This window comes from Chiloscyllium punctatum, chromosome X (assembly GCF_047496795.1).
Source record: "Chiloscyllium punctatum isolate Juve2018m chromosome X, sChiPun1.3, whole genome shotgun sequence".
NCBI classification, from domain to species: Eukaryota; Metazoa; Chordata; class Chondrichthyes; order Orectolobiformes; family Hemiscylliidae; genus Chiloscyllium; species Chiloscyllium punctatum.
This window is the reverse complement of record NC_092791.1, coordinates 31,086,100-31,107,983: the sequence shown is the minus strand read 5'-3', so window position 1 is coordinate 31,107,983 and position 21,884 is coordinate 31,086,100. Positions and strand designations below refer to the sequence as shown.

General features: G+C 41.1%; 1 protein-coding gene across 4 annotated transcripts in view; it reads left to right on the top strand.

Moving 5' to 3' along the window:
• LOC140471163 (arf-GAP with GTPase, ANK repeat and PH domain-containing protein 1-like) overlaps positions 1-21,884 on the top strand; it is a 195,799-nt gene that overhangs the window by 57,971 nt on the left and 115,944 nt on the right. For 2 of the 4 annotated variants that reach the window (XM_072567042.1, XM_072567041.1), the window contains exon 1: positions 6,349-7,873. The exons of the other annotated variants lie outside the window; for them this stretch is intronic. In XM_072567042.1, coding sequence (XP_072423143.1) covers positions 6,556-7,873 — 1,318 coding nt within the window. In that variant the 5' untranslated portion in view covers positions 6,349-6,555. Of the gene's footprint in view, positions 1-6,348; positions 7,874-21,884 lie in introns of those variants that run through there. 4 annotated transcript variants of the gene reach the window in all.

Below are 21,884 nucleotides of genomic sequence, written 5' to 3'. Positions count from 1 at the left end.
CAGCAGCATCTCAGAGTCTGATGCTGTGAATGCCTGATTTTTTTGTGTCTGTTTTTGTCTACTGTGCATAAGTTAGGAGGGTAGGTTGCAGTAGTGCTATGCCATGGGCAATAGACGTACTATTAATGACAGATTACCAATGGAAAAGACCTGAACTCCAGATTTGTACTGATGTCCAACTTCTTACAGTTCCCAATGTGTTAAAAGGTTTAGAACATCTTCTCTGATAACTGCCATCAACGCAAAGTGAATCAGAGACAGGAACAACAGTATTTAACATGGTGGTGAAAGGTCACAGGCCTGAAACATCAACTCTGTTTCTCTCTATGTATAGATGATGCCTGGTCTGCTGGGTTCTTCTCCTTCCAACACCACCACCTTCCCCCGCCCCTCCCCCAACCACCACCCCATTCCCACCCCGGCCGTGGCATTTAGTAAGTCACCAGCTTGCTGTCAAGCACTTTAGTGCACAGCATGAACCAAAGAGGCAAGAGGGAACAATCCAGAGCTTTAGGATTCAGGACATTTGTTCTGAGAATCTGAATCTGATCTGCAGCCTTGATTTGTGAATCCCAAGACCAGACTGATTTCAGACAGTATCATTCCAAAGTACAAATGCTCATCCCCCTGATCCCCCTGATCTTGTATAGGAACAAGATAGAATTATGCACACTACTGTGTACTCATGCAAAGACTGCTGAATATCCATTTCCTGTTCCCTGGATATATTGCTCAAACTTACCCAGCCACACATTGTAGCTGCTCACCTGAAATCAGAATACTGTGTTTTCCAATGCATCTGAGTGGAATAAAAGGAATGCTAGCTTGTTCAATGCCAGCAGTATTCAATTAGCCCTCTAATTCATTATCTTTGAGGCTTTGTTCCTGTTCTGCCAGAGACACCATGCACACACTTTGTAAAAGAAACACTCTGACCAACCTTTCTCTCTCCCTGCCCTCCCCCACCCACGATTTCCTTCTGGTATATAAAGAACTTCTGAATCTCTTGCTCATGACCCTTGTATCCTGGAACTGCCAGATCATCATGTTGTGTGCACTTATCCTTAATGTGATTTGGGGTTGCCGGTTTTGGACCAGGGTGTACAAAATTACAAATCCCACAACACCAGGTTATAGTTCAACAGGTTTATTTGGAAGCACTAGCTTTTGGAACACTGCTCCTTCATCAGGTGTTTGTGGAGTATAAGATTGTATGACATAGAATTCATAGCAAAAGTTTGCAGTGTGATGCAACTGAAATTATGTATTGTAAAATACCTGGATTGTTTGTTAAGTCTCTTATGGTTTTGAATGACCATGTTGGTTTCAGTTCTTTCATATGTAAATCCCAGAATGTTTTTTAAAGTTATACTCTCAAGCGAACTTTAACCATAGGTGCCATATCAGCTCAGATAATACATTGAAGTTGTGAAGTGCCCTGTGTGAGGCTGTCTGTGCCCCAATGTTCAGACTGGTTCTATTTCTAATAAAGGAAATTACAGGGTCTTACATGGATTCATGCAGTTTTTGAGCAAAATAAAATGTAATTGATCAAGTACAAATTCACCCCACAAACTGATATGTGTGTGTGTGAATGTGTGTGTGTGTGTGTATATGTATGTGTGTGAGTGTAAAGGGATATAAGGAGAGGGTGTGTGCTTGAGTGTGAGTGTGGGTGTGTATGTGTGAGCGTATGAGAGAGAGCTTGTGTGTGAGAGAGGGTCTGTGTGTGTTTGTGTGTTTAGTGCAGTAGGGTCAGCTATAATGTAACATGAATCGAAGGTCCCGGTTGAGGCCATCCCCATAGGTACACAGCACTGATCCTTGTGGCACACCACTGATCACAGGCCTCCAGTCTGAAATGCAATCCTCCACCACCACCCTCTGTCTTCTACCTTTGAGCCAGTTCTGTATCCAAATGGCTAGTTCTCCCTGTATTCCGCGAGATCTAACCTTGCTAACTAGTCTCCCATGAGAAACCTTGTTGAACGCCTTACTGAAGTCCATATAGATCACATCTACCACTCTGCCCTCAACAATCCTCTTTGTTTACTTCAAAAAACTCAATCAAGTTCGTGAGACATGATTTCCCACGCACAAAGCCATGCTGACTATCTCTAATCAGTCCTTGTCTTACCAAATACATGTAAATCCTATCCCTGAGGATGCCCTCCAAGAATGGGTGGCACGGTGGCTCAGTGGTTAGTACTGCTGCCTCACAGCGCCAGGGACCCGGGTTTGATTCCAGCCTTGCGCGACTGTCTGTGTGGAGATTGCACATTCTCCCCGTGTTTGCATGGGTTTCCTTCGGGTGCTCCGGTTTCTTCCCACAATCCAAAGATGTGCAGGTTTGGTGAATTGGCCATGCTAACATTGCCCATAGTGTTCAGGGATGTGTGGGTTAGGTGCATTAGTCGGGGTAAATGTAGAGTGTAATGGGAATGGGTCTGGGTGGTTTATACTTCGGAGGGTCACTGTGGACTTGTTGGGCCAAATGGCCTGTTTCCATATTGTAGGGATTCTATATTTTAAAAAAAACCTGCCCACCACCGGTGTCAGGCTTACTGGTACATAGTTCCCTGGCTTTTCCTTACCAACTTTCTTAAATAGTGGCACCACGTTAGCCAACCTCCAGTCTTCTGGCACCTCACCTGTGACTATCGATGATACAAATATCTCAGCAATGGCCCCAGCAATCACTTCCCTAGCTTCCCACAGAGTTCTCGGGTACACTTGATCAGGTCCTTGGGATTTATCCACTTTTATGTATTAAGACATCCAAGACTCCTCGAGGAATTTAAGTACAAGAAAATTTTCTGATTCAGTATGTGGATGTGTCTTCTAAAGAAGGTTTAAAACTTGACCTACTCTTGGGAAATAAGGCAGGGCAGGTGACTGAGGTATCAGTGGGGGAGCACTTTGGGACCAGCGACCATAATTCTATTAGTTTTAAAATAGTGATGGAAAAGGGTAGACCAGATCTAAAAGTTGAAGTTCTAAATTGGAGGAGGGCTAATTTTGACAGTATTAGTCAAGAACTTTCAAAAGCTGATTTGGGGCAGATGTTCGCAGGTAAAGGGACGGCTGTAAAATGGGAAGCCTTCAACAATGAGATAATGAGAGTCCAGAGACACTATGTTCCTGTTAGGGTGAAAGGAAAGGCTGGTATATGTAGGGAATGGTGGATGACTGGAGAAATTGAGGTTTTGGTTAAGAAAAAGAAGGAAGCATGTCATTTCATAAATAATTACAAATTTTTACATTGTTTATTGGATTTGGAGAAGAACTTAGCAGCAAAATCCAAACATATTCATTCCAGTAGAGACAGCATTGTAGATAAAGGGCAAGCAGATTACAACAGTAAAGTGTAATGTACTGTGAGTAACAAATTACTTGCTAAGCGTGTCTTCCTTTGTCTACAATACTGCTCTCACTGGTAAACATTGAACTGCATGTCACTTAAAGCAAACTTTTTCAATGAAAATTGTTTAATTAAAAGCTTAGTGTGATTACAGCAGACCTGTTTCAGTGACACTTGCAAGAATGTGTCATTACCTGCAATGGTTTGGAACTTCTTTGCTTGTAGTTTTACCATGCTGTGTTTTAAGTGAACAATAATGCTAACTTTTTAATCTCAGTTTCTGAAGGTACTTGGCAGCAGAGATTTACATCAGATGCCCAGCATCCGCAGTGTTTTTATTTCAGAATTTCCAGGATTAACTCTGCAGCTTTTCCAGTCTGATGGTACATAAAGGTGAAATAACCAGCAGTCTTTGTGGACGTTTTGTGTGCATTCAATACAGAGAGCAGCAAGTTGACAAAAGGCAGTAAAACATTGAACCACAGCTTGAAAGCTTTGATTGAGCAATTTTCATTGAAAATATTTGCTTTAAGCAGTGCGCAGCACAAGTGAGAACAGTAATACAAAGAAAGGGACAAGTTGGAGGATGTCATACTTAAAATTATACTAGACTCTGGTCAGACCACAGTTTCAGTTCTGCTTTAACACAGTAGTTCCATTCTCGTTCAATCGTGTTACAAGAGAATCATGTAATAGCAGCACCATTTAAACTAATGGGGCCAGAAATGCATTATAACCAATACGCGCTTATTGGTTAGAAACAGTGTCCCCACTTTGTCAATTGCATTATAGAGGATTTGCATTAATGAAATGCGTGTTATAGCTGAACGACTTTTTTTGAGTCCAGTTAAGGTCATAGAGACACTATTGATATATTCATAAAATGGAAGTCGTGCAGGGGAGGACTACAAGGGTGATTATGAGGAAAGAGATCAGCGCTCAGAAAATCCTCCAGTAATAATTCTGTGTGGGTCCTCCAGCACTGATCAAACTGAAATTTGCCAGCACAGTGGAAGAGAGGGCACCTCATTTACAAGGGCCAGGTGGCATAAACGCTACTTGGGGCACATCTTGGGCTCTCACCTGGCTATGACGATTGGAAAACCCTGGTGCTTGTCCTGGGGAGTAGGGATTGTCCAGGTGGCACGCCCTCAAATTCATAAATGGTCCTTTAAGCCCCCAAAAAAGGGAGCTGGTTTGTACCATTTTAAAAACAGTAGTTTGAAAACTCATTGAGGGTGGAATGGGGTGGTCTGGAGCCTATATATGTCTCTGAGCCAGCTGGTTATGCTGTGACTTAGTTACTTGGTGTACTGTTCACCGCTATCACACTAGACCCAACTGGAACCTGAGGCTGGAGTGGACAGTCTGAGTTTGGGAGGACCCATCCCTGAGCATCATTTGTCTTTCAAGGGGTGGACATAAATTCTGTCCTCACTGCTCATAGTGGAAAGTCCAGCCAGTCAGGAACCAATTAGGTTCCTTGGGAATTTGATTCTGATGCAAGGTCACTGACCTGAAATGTTAACTGTGTTTCTATTTCCACAGATGCTGCCAGACCAGCTGAGTATTTACACCATGTTCTGTTTTTACTTTAGATTTCCAGCATCTACAGTATTTTGATTTTTTTTTTAACCCTGGTTCGTCTTGCTGGCATTCCATTGGATGCAGTAGGAGATGGGCCGAACTCTGATGGAATTTATTTTTGGCTTAACACAGAAAGGAGCCATCCGAGAGATGATTATAGAGTTATGCAAGATAGTTAGTAATATAATAAAAGGTTAATCTGAAATAGTACTTAAAATGAAATTGTGGGAAGAAGATTGAGGATGCAAGTAGAAACTGCTAATAGCCAAATTTAAAACTGATATCAGGAAATTCTTCTACGCTCAAGAGAGTGATCAGCACTTGAAAATGAGTGTATCTGTAGAGTGGTCAGAAATGAAAATCTAACCTCCAGTGTGATTCATTTTTATTTTAAGAGTGTGTTTAACTATTTATTTCAGTCTGTACCAGAAATTTGGATTATGTACTGGCTGCTGTCATGTGACATTAAGCTGACTATTTTTAAAAAAATGTTTAACCCACTGGCCACTACTTTATTTTATTTTTATTTGGTGCATTGCAGACACCACCTCTTTTCATGTTTGAGACATATGCAGCCAATTGACTTGTTAGAATTGATGTTGAAGATGTTGAATTCCTGTCTACTGTGTGATTTACTTAAATTGTTATTGAGATTGACAGTTGTAGTCTTCCCATGATTTTAGGAGGTTTTGTCTCATGCTGTCTTCTCACTGTCTCTCCTGCCAATCAACATGGTATCCACCCATTTTCTGACTGAAATTCTGAGTGTGTTTTTTTTGTTGTAAATTGTAGCTCACACAAACAGCTTGCTGGCTCTCTTCCCTTTAATGTGAGATGTCATCCTGCATCCATGTTGCTTCATCCGCAGTAATTGCCTTACTGACAAATGAGGGATGGATTTCTACACAAACTATTAACACTGAGCAACCTATCACCCCACTCATCCTCTCTATACGGTAGTTGATAGTTCTACCACTTTTAAATAATGATCAAATTCCTAATGTAGGTGTACTAATGAAGGAGTGGCTGAAGTGGGAGGAGGTAACCATTAAACATAAGGCATTGTTTCCTTGGAGCTGAAAGGGGATGGGAATTCCAGTCCGCATTTTCCAGAAGACCACCACTGAGCTTTTCAGGTCTGAATCAATGTGAATTCTCAATGTATACTCTGGTGTCTTCATTATCTCATCAAGCTGTTTGATCCAAGAAGTGTTGAAAGGATTTCAGTGGTTACCTCCTCAGAATTGGGGCTTGCTTCATCTTATTTTCAGCCTTGAAATGTTTTTGTATAATTTTCTCCCCCTGTTCAGTATATCCTCCACTTGCTTTTGGCACCTGATATGCAAATAGGAATATGTCCGGAAACCTTGGAAAGAGAGCTGCAGCTGTGGTAAGGGAAGGGTGGGGGGGTGTCTGTATTGTGTAATGAGGATGCTTCATGCCTCGGATGATCTCTATTCTGCAGCGCAAAGCATGCATCCTTTTGTATTACATTGTGGATTCCAAGAAGCCTAACACACAGAGAATTGTTGTCCGGATGGGTGGTCTGTGATGGGAAGGGGCCATGAGCCTTTCAGAGCCCCGTGCTACCTTCGTACTCTGAACCCATGAACAGAGGAGCAATCTTGCAACGAAGGACTACTTTTCATATCTCTCTCACGCTAGTGAAATTAGAGCCTCTGAGCGATGGAGGCAGTGGGAGTGAGACTTGTCAGAGGGACAAAGCCACCTCATCGGAAGAGGAACCTGATGCCAAGGCTGCAGGAAAGATTTCTTTATTGTACGGCAACAAAAATGCTTCTGGCCAGCGACCTAAAGGTCCCCAAAATTTGAGGTTAAATGTTATCGAGAATGTGGAGCCAATTGAATCTAGAACAATAGATGATCGAAGCAGCTTCAGTATTCGAAATGATGAATTGGGTGCTGGTGCCAGATCAGCCTGGGTTGAAGTGCAAGAATTACCAAGCAAAGTCCAAGTTGAACCAACGCTAAAATCTGTGAATAAATCTGAAAATATAGGATGGTTGTCTTTTTCTACACTTTGTGCCAAGTCCACAGGCCAGTGCAGACATACTGATTTTAATGGTGCTAATGAGAAGAATCAAGATGATCACATTCAACCCCCATGCCAGTTGTGTGCTGTTGCCAAGATTGAGGAGAATCTTGCCAGTCCTTTGGCTTTGGAGAAAAGCCGCACAAAAACACAGACTGAAGTTGACCACCCGAGAAGATCTGAGGCAGAAGGAGTCTTGAAACATCAAACTGAGAAAGCCATGAGCCTTCACATCCCACCAGAGCAATCACTAGAAAGTAAATGTCTTGATATTCAAATCGAGAAGAAAGCTCAAGTTGAAAGGGACCTGCCACAAGAAAAGGCCATGACTGTTTCTCAACATGTGGAGAAAAGTAATGTAAAACTTAAGCCCCAATCCCTGCCTGTGATTGCTGAGAAAAGTCCAGGTATGCTGAGAAGTTCCAGTGGCAACCAGGGTAAAGCTGAACCAATTAAAACCTCAGGGAAAAAGGAAAAGAATCTTCGTCATACCAACTGCTTGTCTTGGCAAGAGACTGAAATGAAGATGAAAATTCAAATGAGTAACAGGAAGTATTCCAGAGTAGAAAGCCTGAGGAGCACTGGGGAGATGTTCCACAGGAGAGGTACACAGGGAACAACTGAACAAGGGAAGGGAAAGAGCAGAACATTGGATAACAGTGACATTCATACTCTTTCTGAAGACCTTGAACAAGGCCGGGGCATCCCAACGCCAGAGAGAACCAAGTCCAATGCACGGGATCGAAAGATGTTAAAATTTATCAGTGGAATTTTCACCAAGAGTGCAGGCACTGTGTCTGTCTCACCTGCAAGTGGTGGATTAACTCAAAGGGAGTTTGCTGCTGGAGCCAAAGGTCCCTCCTCAAATCAAAGTAAGCACAAAATTAGCTCAACTTACTCTTTTTAAATCAGTTTACTGATGTTTGTCCTGGGCTACAAAGACATTTATCTGCTTTTTTTTTGAAGGAAAAAATATCCCCAATCCAATTTTCTTGCCTCACGTACTGAAAATGCTGAATCCTAATGGGCCATTCTGGGTTCCCTTGCATACTTCAGCTAGATGACCATTCCACATGCATTGGTCTCGACACTCAGAGTTGCATTAATCTTCAGAGGCATCACAGATAAACCTGGTATTGTCCTCAATCACCATGTGCTAGTGAGAGCACACTTTCTAGCTGGAGTCTCTGGATAGCAGTTAAGAAAGAAGACCCTAGTTATAGAGACTGTCTCTATGTTACACAGCTAATATTGTTTTCTCTCTTCCATTCCCATCCTCGGGGTACTGACTGGGATCATCAACTAACTTGATGCTGCCAGGGATTAAACTGGCACTTTACAAAGAGGTAATATTTAATCAGCCATCAGTGGGATTTAGTGTCACCCTACCTGCTCTATCTGAAATGTGGCTACGATCCGAAACAATATGGTTGACTTTTAGTGCCCCCAAGGCTTTTAAGGAAAGGGAATAAATGCTGTTTTATAAGATTTGCCCACCAAAAAAAATGCTGTTAACCTCAGAAATTGAGTTGTTTCTCTTAGAAGACAAAAGATTAAGGATTGATTTAATAGCAGTGTTTAGTTTTATGAAGGATGGAACAGAATATTTAAGACATGCTGTCTCCAACAATTGACAAGCTGCAAATAAGAAGGCATTGGTGTAAGATCATGAGATTTAGGACAGAGAGCAAGAGAATTGTTCTTTCACACAGGGTTACAAGTTGTGGAATGCACTGCTGGAGTTTAGTGATTAAAACAAAAATCATATTAAGATACAAGAATTATTGAAGAATAAAAAGGATAACAGGATATGGGAGCAGAGTGCAGACATCAGATAAGGATTACAGATTATGTGGAGTTTAAACACCAGCATGGACTGGTTGGGGCAAAAGGCCAGTTGCCATTTCCACATCATTGTGTAAACAATAGCCTTTTTTTGATGGGATTGGAGTATGTCAATCTTCCAGACTGTTATGCCAGAGGCCCATGTACTGTGTTCTTGACCTAAGCCGTGAATTTGGAGTGGGTATCAAGAACAAGGCACTTTGCAAGAGCAAACATTTGTGCAGCCTTTTTCTCCTCAAATAGAATTGGAATCAGCAGAGGGCTGGAAGCAGGTTGGCTGTCCCTCTCTCTCCTAAAGGGCAGGTGAGTTGGGAACAGAATGTGTTAAATGGAACAGTTGTGTAGCTCATCAAAAGAAGGATAAATATTACAATGGATACTTCTTCTAGCAATGCCTACACTGTGTTTGGCTGTATGGAGAAAGAGAAAAACTGGACTAAATGGAAGAAGCACGTCTCAGTCTGATGGACTTTTCTTGTTCTGGATAGTGAGAATACAGACTGTGCTGCAAAGAGATTGAGTAAAGGAAGAACTTCCATTTATTTATTGTCTTTTATGATCTTTGGACATCCCAAAGCACATTACAGCCAATGAAGTACGTTTGAATTGTAGTCACCGTTGTCAAAACGTAGAAAATGTAGAAAAATCAAATAGTTGTTATGCAATACAGAACTTTGAGTATTCCCGAAAAAAAATTGTCAAGGCTTTTCACCTTGCACTCATCAGGGCAACTCATACAAAATACCAATGTAAAAGAAAAATAACATTTAGCTATATGAGAGGAGAGAGCTGATTGGTTGGTTGACAAGGGAGCTCTGATTGAAAGAGGCATTGCTAGGGTAACATTCTGACTGATGATGACTGACAGTTAACTGCTAAACTTTGTTTAAGTTTTAAACCAGGCAGATTGACTCTGATTGGTCAAGGCATTGCCCTGGAAAATGAACCAGAGAAAGTCTTTCACCTAGTTTGTTACATTGCAATAGGCGACTGTATATAAATGTCCTTTCTATCTGCAAAAAACAAGTCTGTAATCATTAATTTACATAGCTTCCAGTACACGAATGTGCACCACACTGCAAGCCTGACAGTCTATCCTAAATTGATGGTCAGCCCAATTCTGTGAGTGCTCAACATTACTTTGCAAATGTCCAATCATGGAATCAGGTCAACGTTGGACACTTCTGAGTTTTGCAAGCACAGGCTGCTTGGGTATGGTCAGTGTCTTGCTTACTGTGAATTCTAAAAGGATATACTGTTTAATATTATCCAATCTTTAGGATGCTTGGCATAGATACTTATCATCACACAGAGCCTTGAAATTCATAAACTGTATTATTCATTGTCTGACAGATAAGACTGGCAGTCATCATCCAACTGGTGCATTCTTCATGGCAATACCTCTGATAATCAGAGTCCTCTTGCTAACCAATCTGTATTCTTCTTTCATATTGTATAAATGCTGTTCTCCATTTACATTGGTATTTCTTGTGAATTGTCCTGGTGGGTGCAAATGGGTGTATATTTTTAGCAATATCCAAATGTAAGGAATGCGCCAGCCACAAACACTAGTGAGATCATGACCAAATAATATGTTGTCGTGTGTAATATTGGCTGAGGGATGAACATTAGCTAGGTCACTAGGGAAACCTTTCCCTGGGATCTTTTATGTCCAATTGAACGGGCACATAGGGCTTTGGTTTAGCATCTCATCTGAAACATGTCATTGGTGATGATGTAGAAAACCTTCAGTCCTGCACTGGAGTATCAGATTGAAATGGAAATTATGAGCTTCAGTCTGGAGTGAAATGTGAACCCAAACTTTATGACTGTGCAGCAAGTATATAAATGCAAAGACATACAACTGTAAATAGGTTGTATCCTTGTTATATAAAACTCTATCTGTGGTACTGTGTGTAGTTCATAGAATTCCTACAGTGTGGAAACACACAATTTGGTCCAACAAGTGACACCAATGCTCCAAAGAGCATCCCACTCAGACCCAAGCCTGCATTTCCTGCAGCTAATGAGCCTAATCTACACATCCCTGAACACTATGGGCAATTAAGCATGGCCAATCCACCTAACTTGCACATCTTTGTGACTGTGGGAGGGAACTGGAGCACCTGGCAGAAACCCATGCAGACACAGGGAGAACATGCAAACTCCACACAGACTGTCACCCAAGGTTGGAATCGAACCCAGGACCCTGGCACTGTGAGGGAGCAGTGCTAACCACTGAGCCACTGTGCCTAATCACAGAAAGGACTTTACTGCCCTTCCTGGGGGACATAGGGCAATAGAGATGATTCTAGATATCATAACAGTCGGAGGTCACCTCTTGTTGCGATATCAATTCTGTTCTTGATTTTGTCAAGGAAACTGCCTTGCACAATCCGCTCTCAACCAAATATGTTGAGGGAAAGGTAATAAAAAATATTTGGACATTTTCCCACAGAATTGGAAATTTATTCGGCAGAGCATTTGTGAGCATTTCTAGTTTTAGCAATCAGTTTACTAATTTTGTGTGATGCAACAAAACCCTTCTCTAATTTCTGTTACTTTTGAGTAAGCATTTGTTTCAGCGTTGGCCTTCTCTCAAAATTATCTCGAAGGTTTTTGAAGAGATCTAAGGGTTTAACCTTCTTATCTGGATGCAAGGTATCCAAATGTTTTATCAATTTGCTTGGCCTCGTGTTTTCATTTGACAATATAGTCACGCAGTTCAAACACATGGGCAAAGATGGGTTTTGTGGAGATGCGATAAAACCACACGATAAGTATTCCACTGAACACTGCCAACATGTTTTTTTCGCCAAGGAATATATGGTTAGAATTATTTCTGAAAATAATAAAAATAATCATGAGGCACTTCTTACAAGGAAAATGATGAGCAAATGAACTAGGATAAAAAAGGCCTAGCAAGACAGGCTGATCTTCGGATAATGAAGCATGGTGATAATGGATGCGAGAGCCCTTGATTGAATACTTTAACCCAGTGCAGTATGATACGTGACTGACTCTGAAGTGAGGCTGTGTAGGAGGAGCTTAAGCAATTAATTTACCAGGTGTGCTGTGTGTTGGAGAGCTATTATAAATAGGAGGGAAACTATTGACTCCAATGAAGGTTGTTGCTTGGGTATTTCATTGGTTCATTACCAGGGCCCCGATAAACCATTGGGGCTCCCCTTCTCACAGTTTTCAGTCTGTGGCCCCCTTCAAATATGCCAGGACCCCGAAGGGGACTATATGATCCCTGTTAAGAACGGCTGCCCGAGAGAAAGGGGAGACCTTGAAGAATGGAGATAAGGAGAAACGTCTTCACCCAGAGAGTGGTGAATCTATGGAATTCATTGCCACAGAAGGCTGTGTAGGCCAGGTCATTGAGTATATTTAAGTTGGAGATAGATAGGTTCTTGATTGTCAAGGGGATCAAGGATTATGAGGAGAAAGTGGAAGAATGGGGTTGAAAAACTTATCAGCCATGATTGAATGTTAGAGCAGACTCGATGGGCTGAATGGCCTAACTTCTGCTCCTACGTCTTATGGTCTAAACATTTGTTGCTTCAAAGAGAAGGAACTGTGGACACAGAATACAGATATCTCTGCATTTCCCCAAGAGGGCAGATAACTGACCATCAAGAAGGGATCGGTTGACTGAATAGCATTTTCTAAGAGGATAAATGAGAGAGCAAATAGAACAATTCCACATCATGGATTTGTGTGTAGTGGAGGGGGCATTGCCTTTACTGATGGAGATTAATCTTGTGATCACTTATGATGTCTGTTGAGTATAATTTGTGTAAAGAATGAATGATACAGTAAGTTCTCAGGCCTGGAATAAAGTTTAGTGAAAGAGATGGATGAAAATTTCATGTTGTTGACCAGAAGGGAACCATGTGCATTCTGAATAGACCCAATTCCTAGTGGGGCCACAGCACAAAACAGCCTCGAATTGCCTATTTCACAGGATTGTAGTGTGGGAAATGAAATATTTGTTGTCATTTAAAGTGTCACCCTTTCACGAAAGGGATTTTTTTGGTAAACACACTTCCATTTCAATATGGAATATTAGTTTCTTTTTTTCTGAAAATGACACATTTGTTCTAACTTCAAAGCATACATTCTAGAGCATTCAACTATCTTTCTTGTCTGTTAATTTACAATCCTCGACAGCAGTTATCTCTAATCGTCTATCTTAAATATTCCATGTACCAGCCACAATCCATTCACTTACCAGTTCACCTGACGTGTTCCATCTTTCAGAAATCCAATCTATTCACTTCAAGTTGTACTGGAATTTCCCCTAATCCTTCCAAAGGTTTTCTGTTGTCTTAAAACAAAATTGAGTAGGGCATCAGATAGGGCATCCTCTACCAAAATACCCTGCACCTACTGCCGCTCAAGAGCTAAATAACAGATTCTAGCTGAATGCTAGCCTTTTGACAGAAAGGAAGGACTTCCATTTATATAGCACCTTTCTTGATTTTGATCTCAACTGGGAAGTGCACACCCCAGTGTTGAAATTAGCTATAGAGAGCAGGAAGGCTCTGGGTCTGTTCCCTTGGCCCCAGGCATGATGAGTTAATGGGTCTCAGCATGGATAGTACCATAATTGGTCTCATTGCCATGAGGTGAAAAGAGGAAAAAATGTGCAGAGTTCCCACTCCTTGAGCCTGATTTTTAACTCTGTGTAAATGAATAGGTTTTGTGCCTGGATTCTAGCCTTGAACTCAGCAATGATGCCCTTCACAAAACCAAAAACATCCCAGTGCCATATAAATTGTTACAGAACTAAAATATCCCAGTGCTATGTAAATTGTTACAGAGCTAAATTTCCCCGTGCTATATAAATTGTCACAGAACTAAAACATCCCAGTGCTATGTAAATTGTCACAGAACTGAAATATTCCAGTGCTATATAAATTGTTACAGAGCTAAATTTCCCCGTGCTATATAAATTGTCACAGAACTAAAACATCCCAGTGCTATGTAAATTGTCACAGAACTGAAATATTCCAGTGCTATATAAATTGTTACAGAGCTAAATTTCCCCGTGCTATATAAATTGTCACAGAACTAAAACATCCCAGTGCTATGTAAATTGTCACCGAAAACAAGAATGCTTGAGTGAAGTGCTGGCACCCACAAAAGCATAACCCACAAGACTCAGCATCTGTAGGGGATTAAACAGGCTTTCCTACTTGTAACCAAAATTTTCAGGTCTGCTATGGAAACTGTCATCAAAATATATGAACGTGAATAAATTCTGCACTGCTTTTAAGTTTTTAAAGTTTCTTCCTGTTTTGTATTTTCATCTGATTGAGTCACTGAGTGACCAGTTAAAGTAGAATGTAGGACAGAGCTAATAAATTGGTTGGTGTAATCAGAGGCTCAGTAAACCCTTGGCCTGAGCAATGCATTTTTTAAAAGCATGGATAGATATCTCATCCAAATTTGCCTGTCTTGCTGTCTGTCTTTCTCTGTAGAGATCCCTCCAGGTGATCTATCTCAATAGTGTGTTTCTTCTGGACAGTAACTTGGTAAAATAAACAATGGAGGAAATTGGGTATTCATGATGATTGTTCTCAAATTATATTGTGAGCTCTTACTAGAGACTGCATTGTGCTATTATGAATAATAATATCCTCTATATAAACATGCATCTGTAGATTGCAAGTCTTGTACTCTGCACACTTCCTGTAACACTTGATGTAGCACTTCCTTCTGCCACACTTTTTCGTTGTGCTTAATCAGAGCTGAATTGATTATAATTGCCCTCAAATTTTTTTCTAATCTCCAAGCATTTTTAAAATTACTTTTATCTCTGGTTGAATCTGATGTATGGTCAGAAAGTGTACATTTGTTGCACCAAATGAAGGAAGGATCGAGCTTGACTGTAATGCAGTTACATTAAAATACCTTGCCAGTCACTATCTAATCTCAAACTGAAGAATGGCCACTACAATGAGATTCTGGGAAGCAACCTCTGGCTGCCACTATTTCTAAGTAGCAGATGATGGAGCATAACATTGAATAGAATCATAGAATGAAAGGACACAGGAGGAGATTATTTGGCTCAAACTGTTTGTGCCAACTCCTTGGAAGAGCTATTGGTTAGTCCCATTCCCCTGCCCTTTCCTCCTACTTGAAAGTTATTTTTCCCTTTTCTCATGTGTATCTCCAATTCTCTTTTGAAGTCTTTGTTGAATCTGCTTTCATCATTCTTTCAGACAGTGTATTCCAGCTCACAATATGCTGCGTTAAAAAAAATCTGGTCCTTTTGCCAAATTTTCCATCTGGGTCCCCTGGTTACTGACCTTTCTGCAAATGGAATCCGTTTCTTCCTCTCTATCAAATCCATTGTAATTTTGAATGCCTCTTTTAAATCTCCCCTTAGCTTTCTCTGCTCCAAGGAGAACAATCCCAGCTTCTCCAATCTCTTCTCATTAACTGAAGTCCTTCACACTAGTATCAATCTGGTAAATCTCCTTTACACCCTCTCCAAGGCCTTGACCATCCTGCCTGAATTGGACACCTTACTCCGGCTGACACCTCACTGCTTTTATAAATCATTGATTTTATATCTATGTGCAAGGGGCAATTGTAGAATCTTTGCACACTTTCTATAATTTCAGTTTACATGGTTGCATGTAAACTTTGTCCTGCCCAGCTATTCCAGTATTCATTGTATTGTGCTGTAGTTCTGGTTCTTGCAATTGAGCTGGATTAACTCCAGTAAAGGATGTACAATTTCCATCATATGTACATGTCTGTGTCTCTGTACCTGTGGTGTGAATCTTGAATCACTAGTAACAGTCTGGTTGAAGTACCACGTTTCTAGAATTGCATTTCTCTTTCCTTCATGATGTTTCATAGCTAAGCAACTCAAAGCCATGATCAGTGCCTTGCAGAGTCCATTACACACTGATGTCAATCAGCAATCCTGTTTAATGTGTCCATCCTCTGCCCCATTGCAGCCTATTGAGACTGAAGCTAATTGTATTTCTCCCATGATTGAGATCTATACCTGAGTTCAACTAACTTGGGTACAGACCAGCAATTGATACTGAAGCCTCCACGGTCTGTGTACTTCAGTGCCACCAACTCTGCAGTTGAGGGCAGCTGGCAAATAATGGCAAATCCTGTATTTCAAATGTGAAGACACAGGTTAGAATTCTCAATGAGTCATAGAGTCATAGAGATGTACAGCATTTGGCTATTATGGGAGAGAGTTCCATAGGCAGGGTGTGAAGTTTAACATCTGCTTATTTCATGCAGATATTTTTGATTGATACAGAAAATGAGGCATAGATTGCTTCATTCACAAAGACATGAAAATTAATATTTCTCTTGGCACCTGTCCAAACCATATTTTAATTCCCTGTTGTTACTAAAGGGAAACAAGATCCAAGACATCATTAAAATGTTTAATAACTATACATTGTAAATAAAAACACATCATCCATTTTTTGCACGGTTGATTTGAAAGGTTCCCAGCAGTTCAGCCAGCCGCAATGTTCTGAGGACCTCCAGTGGGATTGAGGGATGGAGTTTCAGCAGGGTAGTATCACTTGTGATTCTGTGTTAAGTATCATCTATATCAGTGTTGATTCATCCCTCTGTGTTGACTCTGTAAAGCACTTTAACTTGGGCAACCTGTGTCTGTCTCTCTTTTCATCTTTAGGTGATTGCTGCACTATTCTTTGTCTTTCTTCCACCAATCTCCACCTCATCCCCACCTCTCCTACAGATGATGGTTACAGTTGGGGTTCCATGGATCCTGATCACTACCCCCGTGACATGAAAAACACTGACTGAGGATTGGGCTAAGATGAATATTCTAACATTATGCTGTTAAAGATGAGGTACAATGGGCTCTTCTGGTGCTGTGGTAGGAAGGATCTGGGTCAGAAAATAATTCCGCAGATAGAAAAGACATGTAAAAAAGGTACTATTACAATAATCTTGGGGGACTTCAATATGGACTAGGAAAATCAGGTTGGCAGCAGATCTTAAGAAAAGGAATTCATGGAATGTCCACGAGATGGTTTTTGGAGCAACTTGTGGTAGACTCGACTAGGGAACAGGCAATTCTGGATTTAGTGATGTGTAATGAGGCAGGTTTGAATAGGGAACTGATGGTAAAAGAACTCCGAGAGACCAGTGACCATAATACGATAGAATCCAACCTGCAGTTTGTAAGGGAGAAGCTGGAATCAGAGGAAGCAATATAACAGTTGAGTAAAGGTAACTACAAAGACATGAGGGAGGAATTGGCTAGAGTTGATTGGAAGGGGAGTCTACCAGGAAAGATGGTGGAGCATCAACGGCAGGAGTTTCTGGGGGTAATTCAGGAGGCACAGCAGAAATTCATCCCAAGGAAGAAGAAACATGCTGAGGGGAGGATGAGGCAACCTTGGCTGACATGGGAAGTCAGGAACAGCATAAAGACAAAAGAAAAAGCAAACAATGTGGTGAAGATTAGTGGGAAGCGAGAAGATTGGGAAACCTTTAAAAACCAGCAAAAGACAACGAAAAAAGCAATAAGGGGGAAAAGATGAAACATGAGAGTACGTTAGCTAATAATAATGGAAGATTGTAAGAGGTTTTTTTTAGATATTTAAAAAGTAAGAGTAGCCATTGCACTACTGGAAAATGAAGCGAGAGAAGTCATAATGGGGAACAAACAAATGACAGAAGAACTGAATGGGTACTTTGTATCAGTCTTCATGGTGAAAGATACCTGCAACATACCAGAACTTCAAGAGAATCGGGGGTAGAAGTGAGTGGAGTGGCCATCACTAAGGAGAAAGTGCTGGGGAAGCTGAAAGGTCTGAAGGGGGATAAATTGCCTAGGCCAGATAGACTACACCCCAGAGTTCTGAAGGAATCACTGAGAGTCAGGAAGTATTCCAGATGGCTGGAAAATGGCTAATGTAACGCCCTTGTTTACGAAAGGAGGGAGGTAGAAGATAGGAAATTATAGGCCAATTAGCCTGACCTCTGACATTGGTAAGGTTTTAGAGTCCATTATTAAGGATGAGATTGCAGAGTACTTGGAAGTGATGTTTGAAATAGGGCGGAGTCAGCACAGCTTCAAGGGGAGGTCACGTCTGACAAATCTGTTAGAATTCTTTGAGGAGGTAGTGAGCAAGTTCGACAAAGGAGAGCCTTTGGATGTGATCAATTTGGATTTCTGGAAGGCCTTTGACAAGCTGCTACATAGGAGGCTGCTAAATAAGAGAAGCGCCCATGGCATGGATAGAAGATTGGCTGACTGGCAGAAAGCAGAGAGTAGGGATAAAGGTGTCCTTTTCAGGATCGCAGTTGGTGACTAGTGGGGTTCCGCAGGGGTCAGTGTTGGGCCCATAACTATTCACGTTATACATTAACAATTCGGACAAAGGAACTGAGGTCGTTGTTGCTAAGTTTGCAGATGACACAAGGATGGGTAGAGGGACGGGTAGAGGGACAGGTAGTGTTGAGGAAGCGGGGAGGCTGCAGAAGGACTTTGATGTGCTTGGCGTGTGGGCAGAGAACTGGTAGATGGAATACAATGTGGGAAAGTGTGAGGTTATGCACTTTGGTAGGAAAAATAGAGGCGTAGACTACTTTCTATACAGGGAAAAGCTTCGGAAATCTGAAGCACAAAACAACTCGGGAGTCCTAGTTCAAGATCCTCTTAAGGTTAAAATGCAAGTTCACTTGGTAGTCAGGAAGGCTAATGCTGTGTTGGCATTCATTTCAAGAGGGCTGGAATACAAAAGAAAGATGTACTGTTGAGGCTGTGTAAGGCTCTGGTCAAATTGGATTTGGAATGTTGTGAGCAGTTTTGTGTCCCATATCTTAGGAAAGTTGTGCTGATGTTGGAGGGGCTCCAGAGGAAGTTTATAAGAATGACCCCAGGATGAAGGGCTTGTCATATGAGGATCAGTTGAGGCCTCTGAGTTTGCACTCGATAGAGTTTGGAAGGTTGAGGGGGTATCTGATTGAAACTTACAGAACGCTGAGAGGCCTAGATTGCACAGATGTGGAGAAGATGTTTCCACTAATAGGAGAGACTAGGACTTGAGCGCACAGCCTCAGAGTGAAGGGACGACCCTTTAGGACTGAGATGAGGAGGAACTTCTTCAGCTAGAGAGTGTTTAATCTATGGAACTCATTTCCACAGAGGGCTGTGAAGGCCAAGTCATTGAGGGCATTTAAGACAGAGCTAGATAGGTTCTTGATTATTAAGGGGATCAAGGGTTATAAGGAGAAGGCAAGAGAATCGGGCTGAGAAAAATATTAGTCATGATTGAATGGTGGAGCAGACTTGTTGGGCCGAATGACCTAATTTTGCTTCTGTATCTTATTTTAACCGACACATGCATATATATTTGTATGCCTGCAGGACTGTACTAATATTCATGAATAATCACAAGTTATGGACATCAAAATTGAGAGCTTTTACAAAAACAAAAAATGTTCTAGCAGCTGTGATGTATTTGTTGCCTAAACAGACAACTTGAGGAATATAGATCATTATATTACACCATTATAGAATGTGGGCTAGCAAAACTGCTGACTTTGTTTTGTTATGCACTGGCCAGGAATCTCTCTATCGTTTCAAATGGGAAAATACTTTGGATTTCTTAAGTGCTTACAAAGGATGATTGACTCAGTGTGTACTTGGTTCAAGAAAGATGTATAAATTCAGAGATTGTCTGTTCCCAGTTGGGAGCCAGGCTTGTGAAGAAAATTGTTGAAGAGTTGTTCACAATATTGCAGTGTAGGTTCTTCAACCTGTGCTGTCATTGAGTTTTATTCATTTACAGGACATGAGGCCAGCATTTATTGTCCATTCCACTCGCCTTTGAGATGGTTCTGGTGAGCTGCCTTTTTGAACCGCTGGGGTCCATGTGGTGTTGGGACACCCATAATGATATTAGGGAAGGAGTTCCAGGATTTTGACCCTGTAATAGTGAAGGAACAATGTTATAGTTCCAAGTCAGGATGGTTAATGATTAGAGGGGAACTTGTGGATGGTATTCCCATTTATGAGTGAAGTTCACTGAAAGTGCAAGCAACTGAATTTCTCTTATGATTTTCTCTGCAGTGACTGGAGCCTCATGTCCATTGCTTTGTTTGAAAAAGCCAATTAGACAGGGTGTTAAGGAAACATGTCATCTTCCTTTCAGCTGCCATGAGAGATTCTGACTCCGGAGCAATCCAACAGGTCTGAAGCTAGGTCTTAACTTGCCTCTACAGTTGGCCTGCCAGCTCTTTTTCCAATATATGTTGGTTGTGGAAAATGACTCTGAAAACGTATTCTTTTGAGCCATTGTAAATCCAATGGGTCACACAATGCAAGAGAAGTTTGTTGAAAGACTATTAATTCTAAATTGCAGGAGAAAAGATCTGTAATATGAAAACTACTATGAAACTGTTGAAAGGAAGAAATTGGTTCTATAAAAATCCAGCAGTTAAACTGACAAGCCTAATGTTATGTGTTGTGAAATAGTCCAAGGAAAACACTCCCATTAGATTTAAGTACATTTTTAAAATGTGAAATAGCAATTCAGATTTCATGTGGGCATATATTATAAATGGCTTGAGCACTAAGTGCTGCTTATTGAAGACCTCGCAGTTATCATTTCTCAGGAAGAAGGGGCTAGGATAGAATAGACCTTTCCTGATGAAGGGCTTTTGCCCGAAACGTCGATTTCGCTGCTCGTTGGATGCTGCCTGAACTGCTGTGCTCTTCCAGCATCACTAATCCGGACTTTTCTACACAAAGATGCATGTGTCTGTTTTTTAAAAACATGTTCAGGATAGCTTGATAGGAAATACATTATGTTGTTCGTTCATCTCCACAAAAAGACTGAATAGGGCAATTGTAGTTTCAGCCTTTCTAAGTATAATTAAAACTCAGATACTTCCTCAATATAACATTGCTTTGTGATGGGTCGGAAGGTGGCAACAACTTGGGTTGGGTGACTGAATGCTGTTTTCATGTTGTTCAGATTGGGAATTTAAAAACAAAGGCATTGTGTTGAACGAGGAGTCGACAGTTAGGTACCAGCTTCCCATCTAGCCTGGTTTTTACCTATTTTTGTAATCAATCTGTTCAGAGATGTTATTATACACCTCTGGAGCAAGTTGGACTTGAACCTAGGCCTCCTTGTCAAGGGGTAGGAACACTGCAACTGTGCCACAAGAGGGCCTAGCCTAGTCCTTATAATGTGATCAATGATTAAACAAGCTCGAGCTCCTCATTTCACACCAGAAGTTATCTTTGTATTGTAGCTTGGTGGCAATTGCCATTTTCTCCTTTGAAGGCTTTCAACCCGTTTATAAGATGTAACACTGACAGAATTTATTAAAGGCAAACGACTGGAGATTCTAATCTGAAGCAGAGATCTGGCAGGAAGACCACTCTTGATAATGAAGAAAGTGATGAAAGCAAGCATAGTTTTCCATATTAATCATTTAAACAAAAATGCTTTGTTCTGACTCTCCTACCCTTGCTACTCTCATGCTGTATTGCAATTCTATGGTTCATTCAAATGGCTATTCCTAATGTGTGATTTCAAACATTGACTGTTATCAGTCTATTTGACTGTGCGGAAGAATCAGCCACAAGCTAATTAGGAGCAGGAACACTGGCTTTTCCTCACTGCATCCTATTTTTGGGGTAGTAAGTTGCTTGAAATAACCTAGATTTTATTTCATTTTGAGAGGTGAGTAGTAGTGTTTATTGCCTCTCCCTATTGGCCACACTGTGTGGGCCTAGAGATTGCAATTTGTAGTTGACTGAAGTTGACTTTTAACCCTAATCCCCATAGTACAAAATTTAGCTTGGTGCTCAATGATGTACTGAAGGCAATGTTCACTGTCAGAGGTCCTATCTGCCTTCTCAAGTGGGGGCGTAACAGATTCCATAACAATATTTCATAGAAGGGTAAGGGAATTCTCCCTGATATCCTAGTCAATGATTTGCCCTCAATGAACACCACAAAAATGGTTATTTGAGCATTATCATGTTGCTTTATA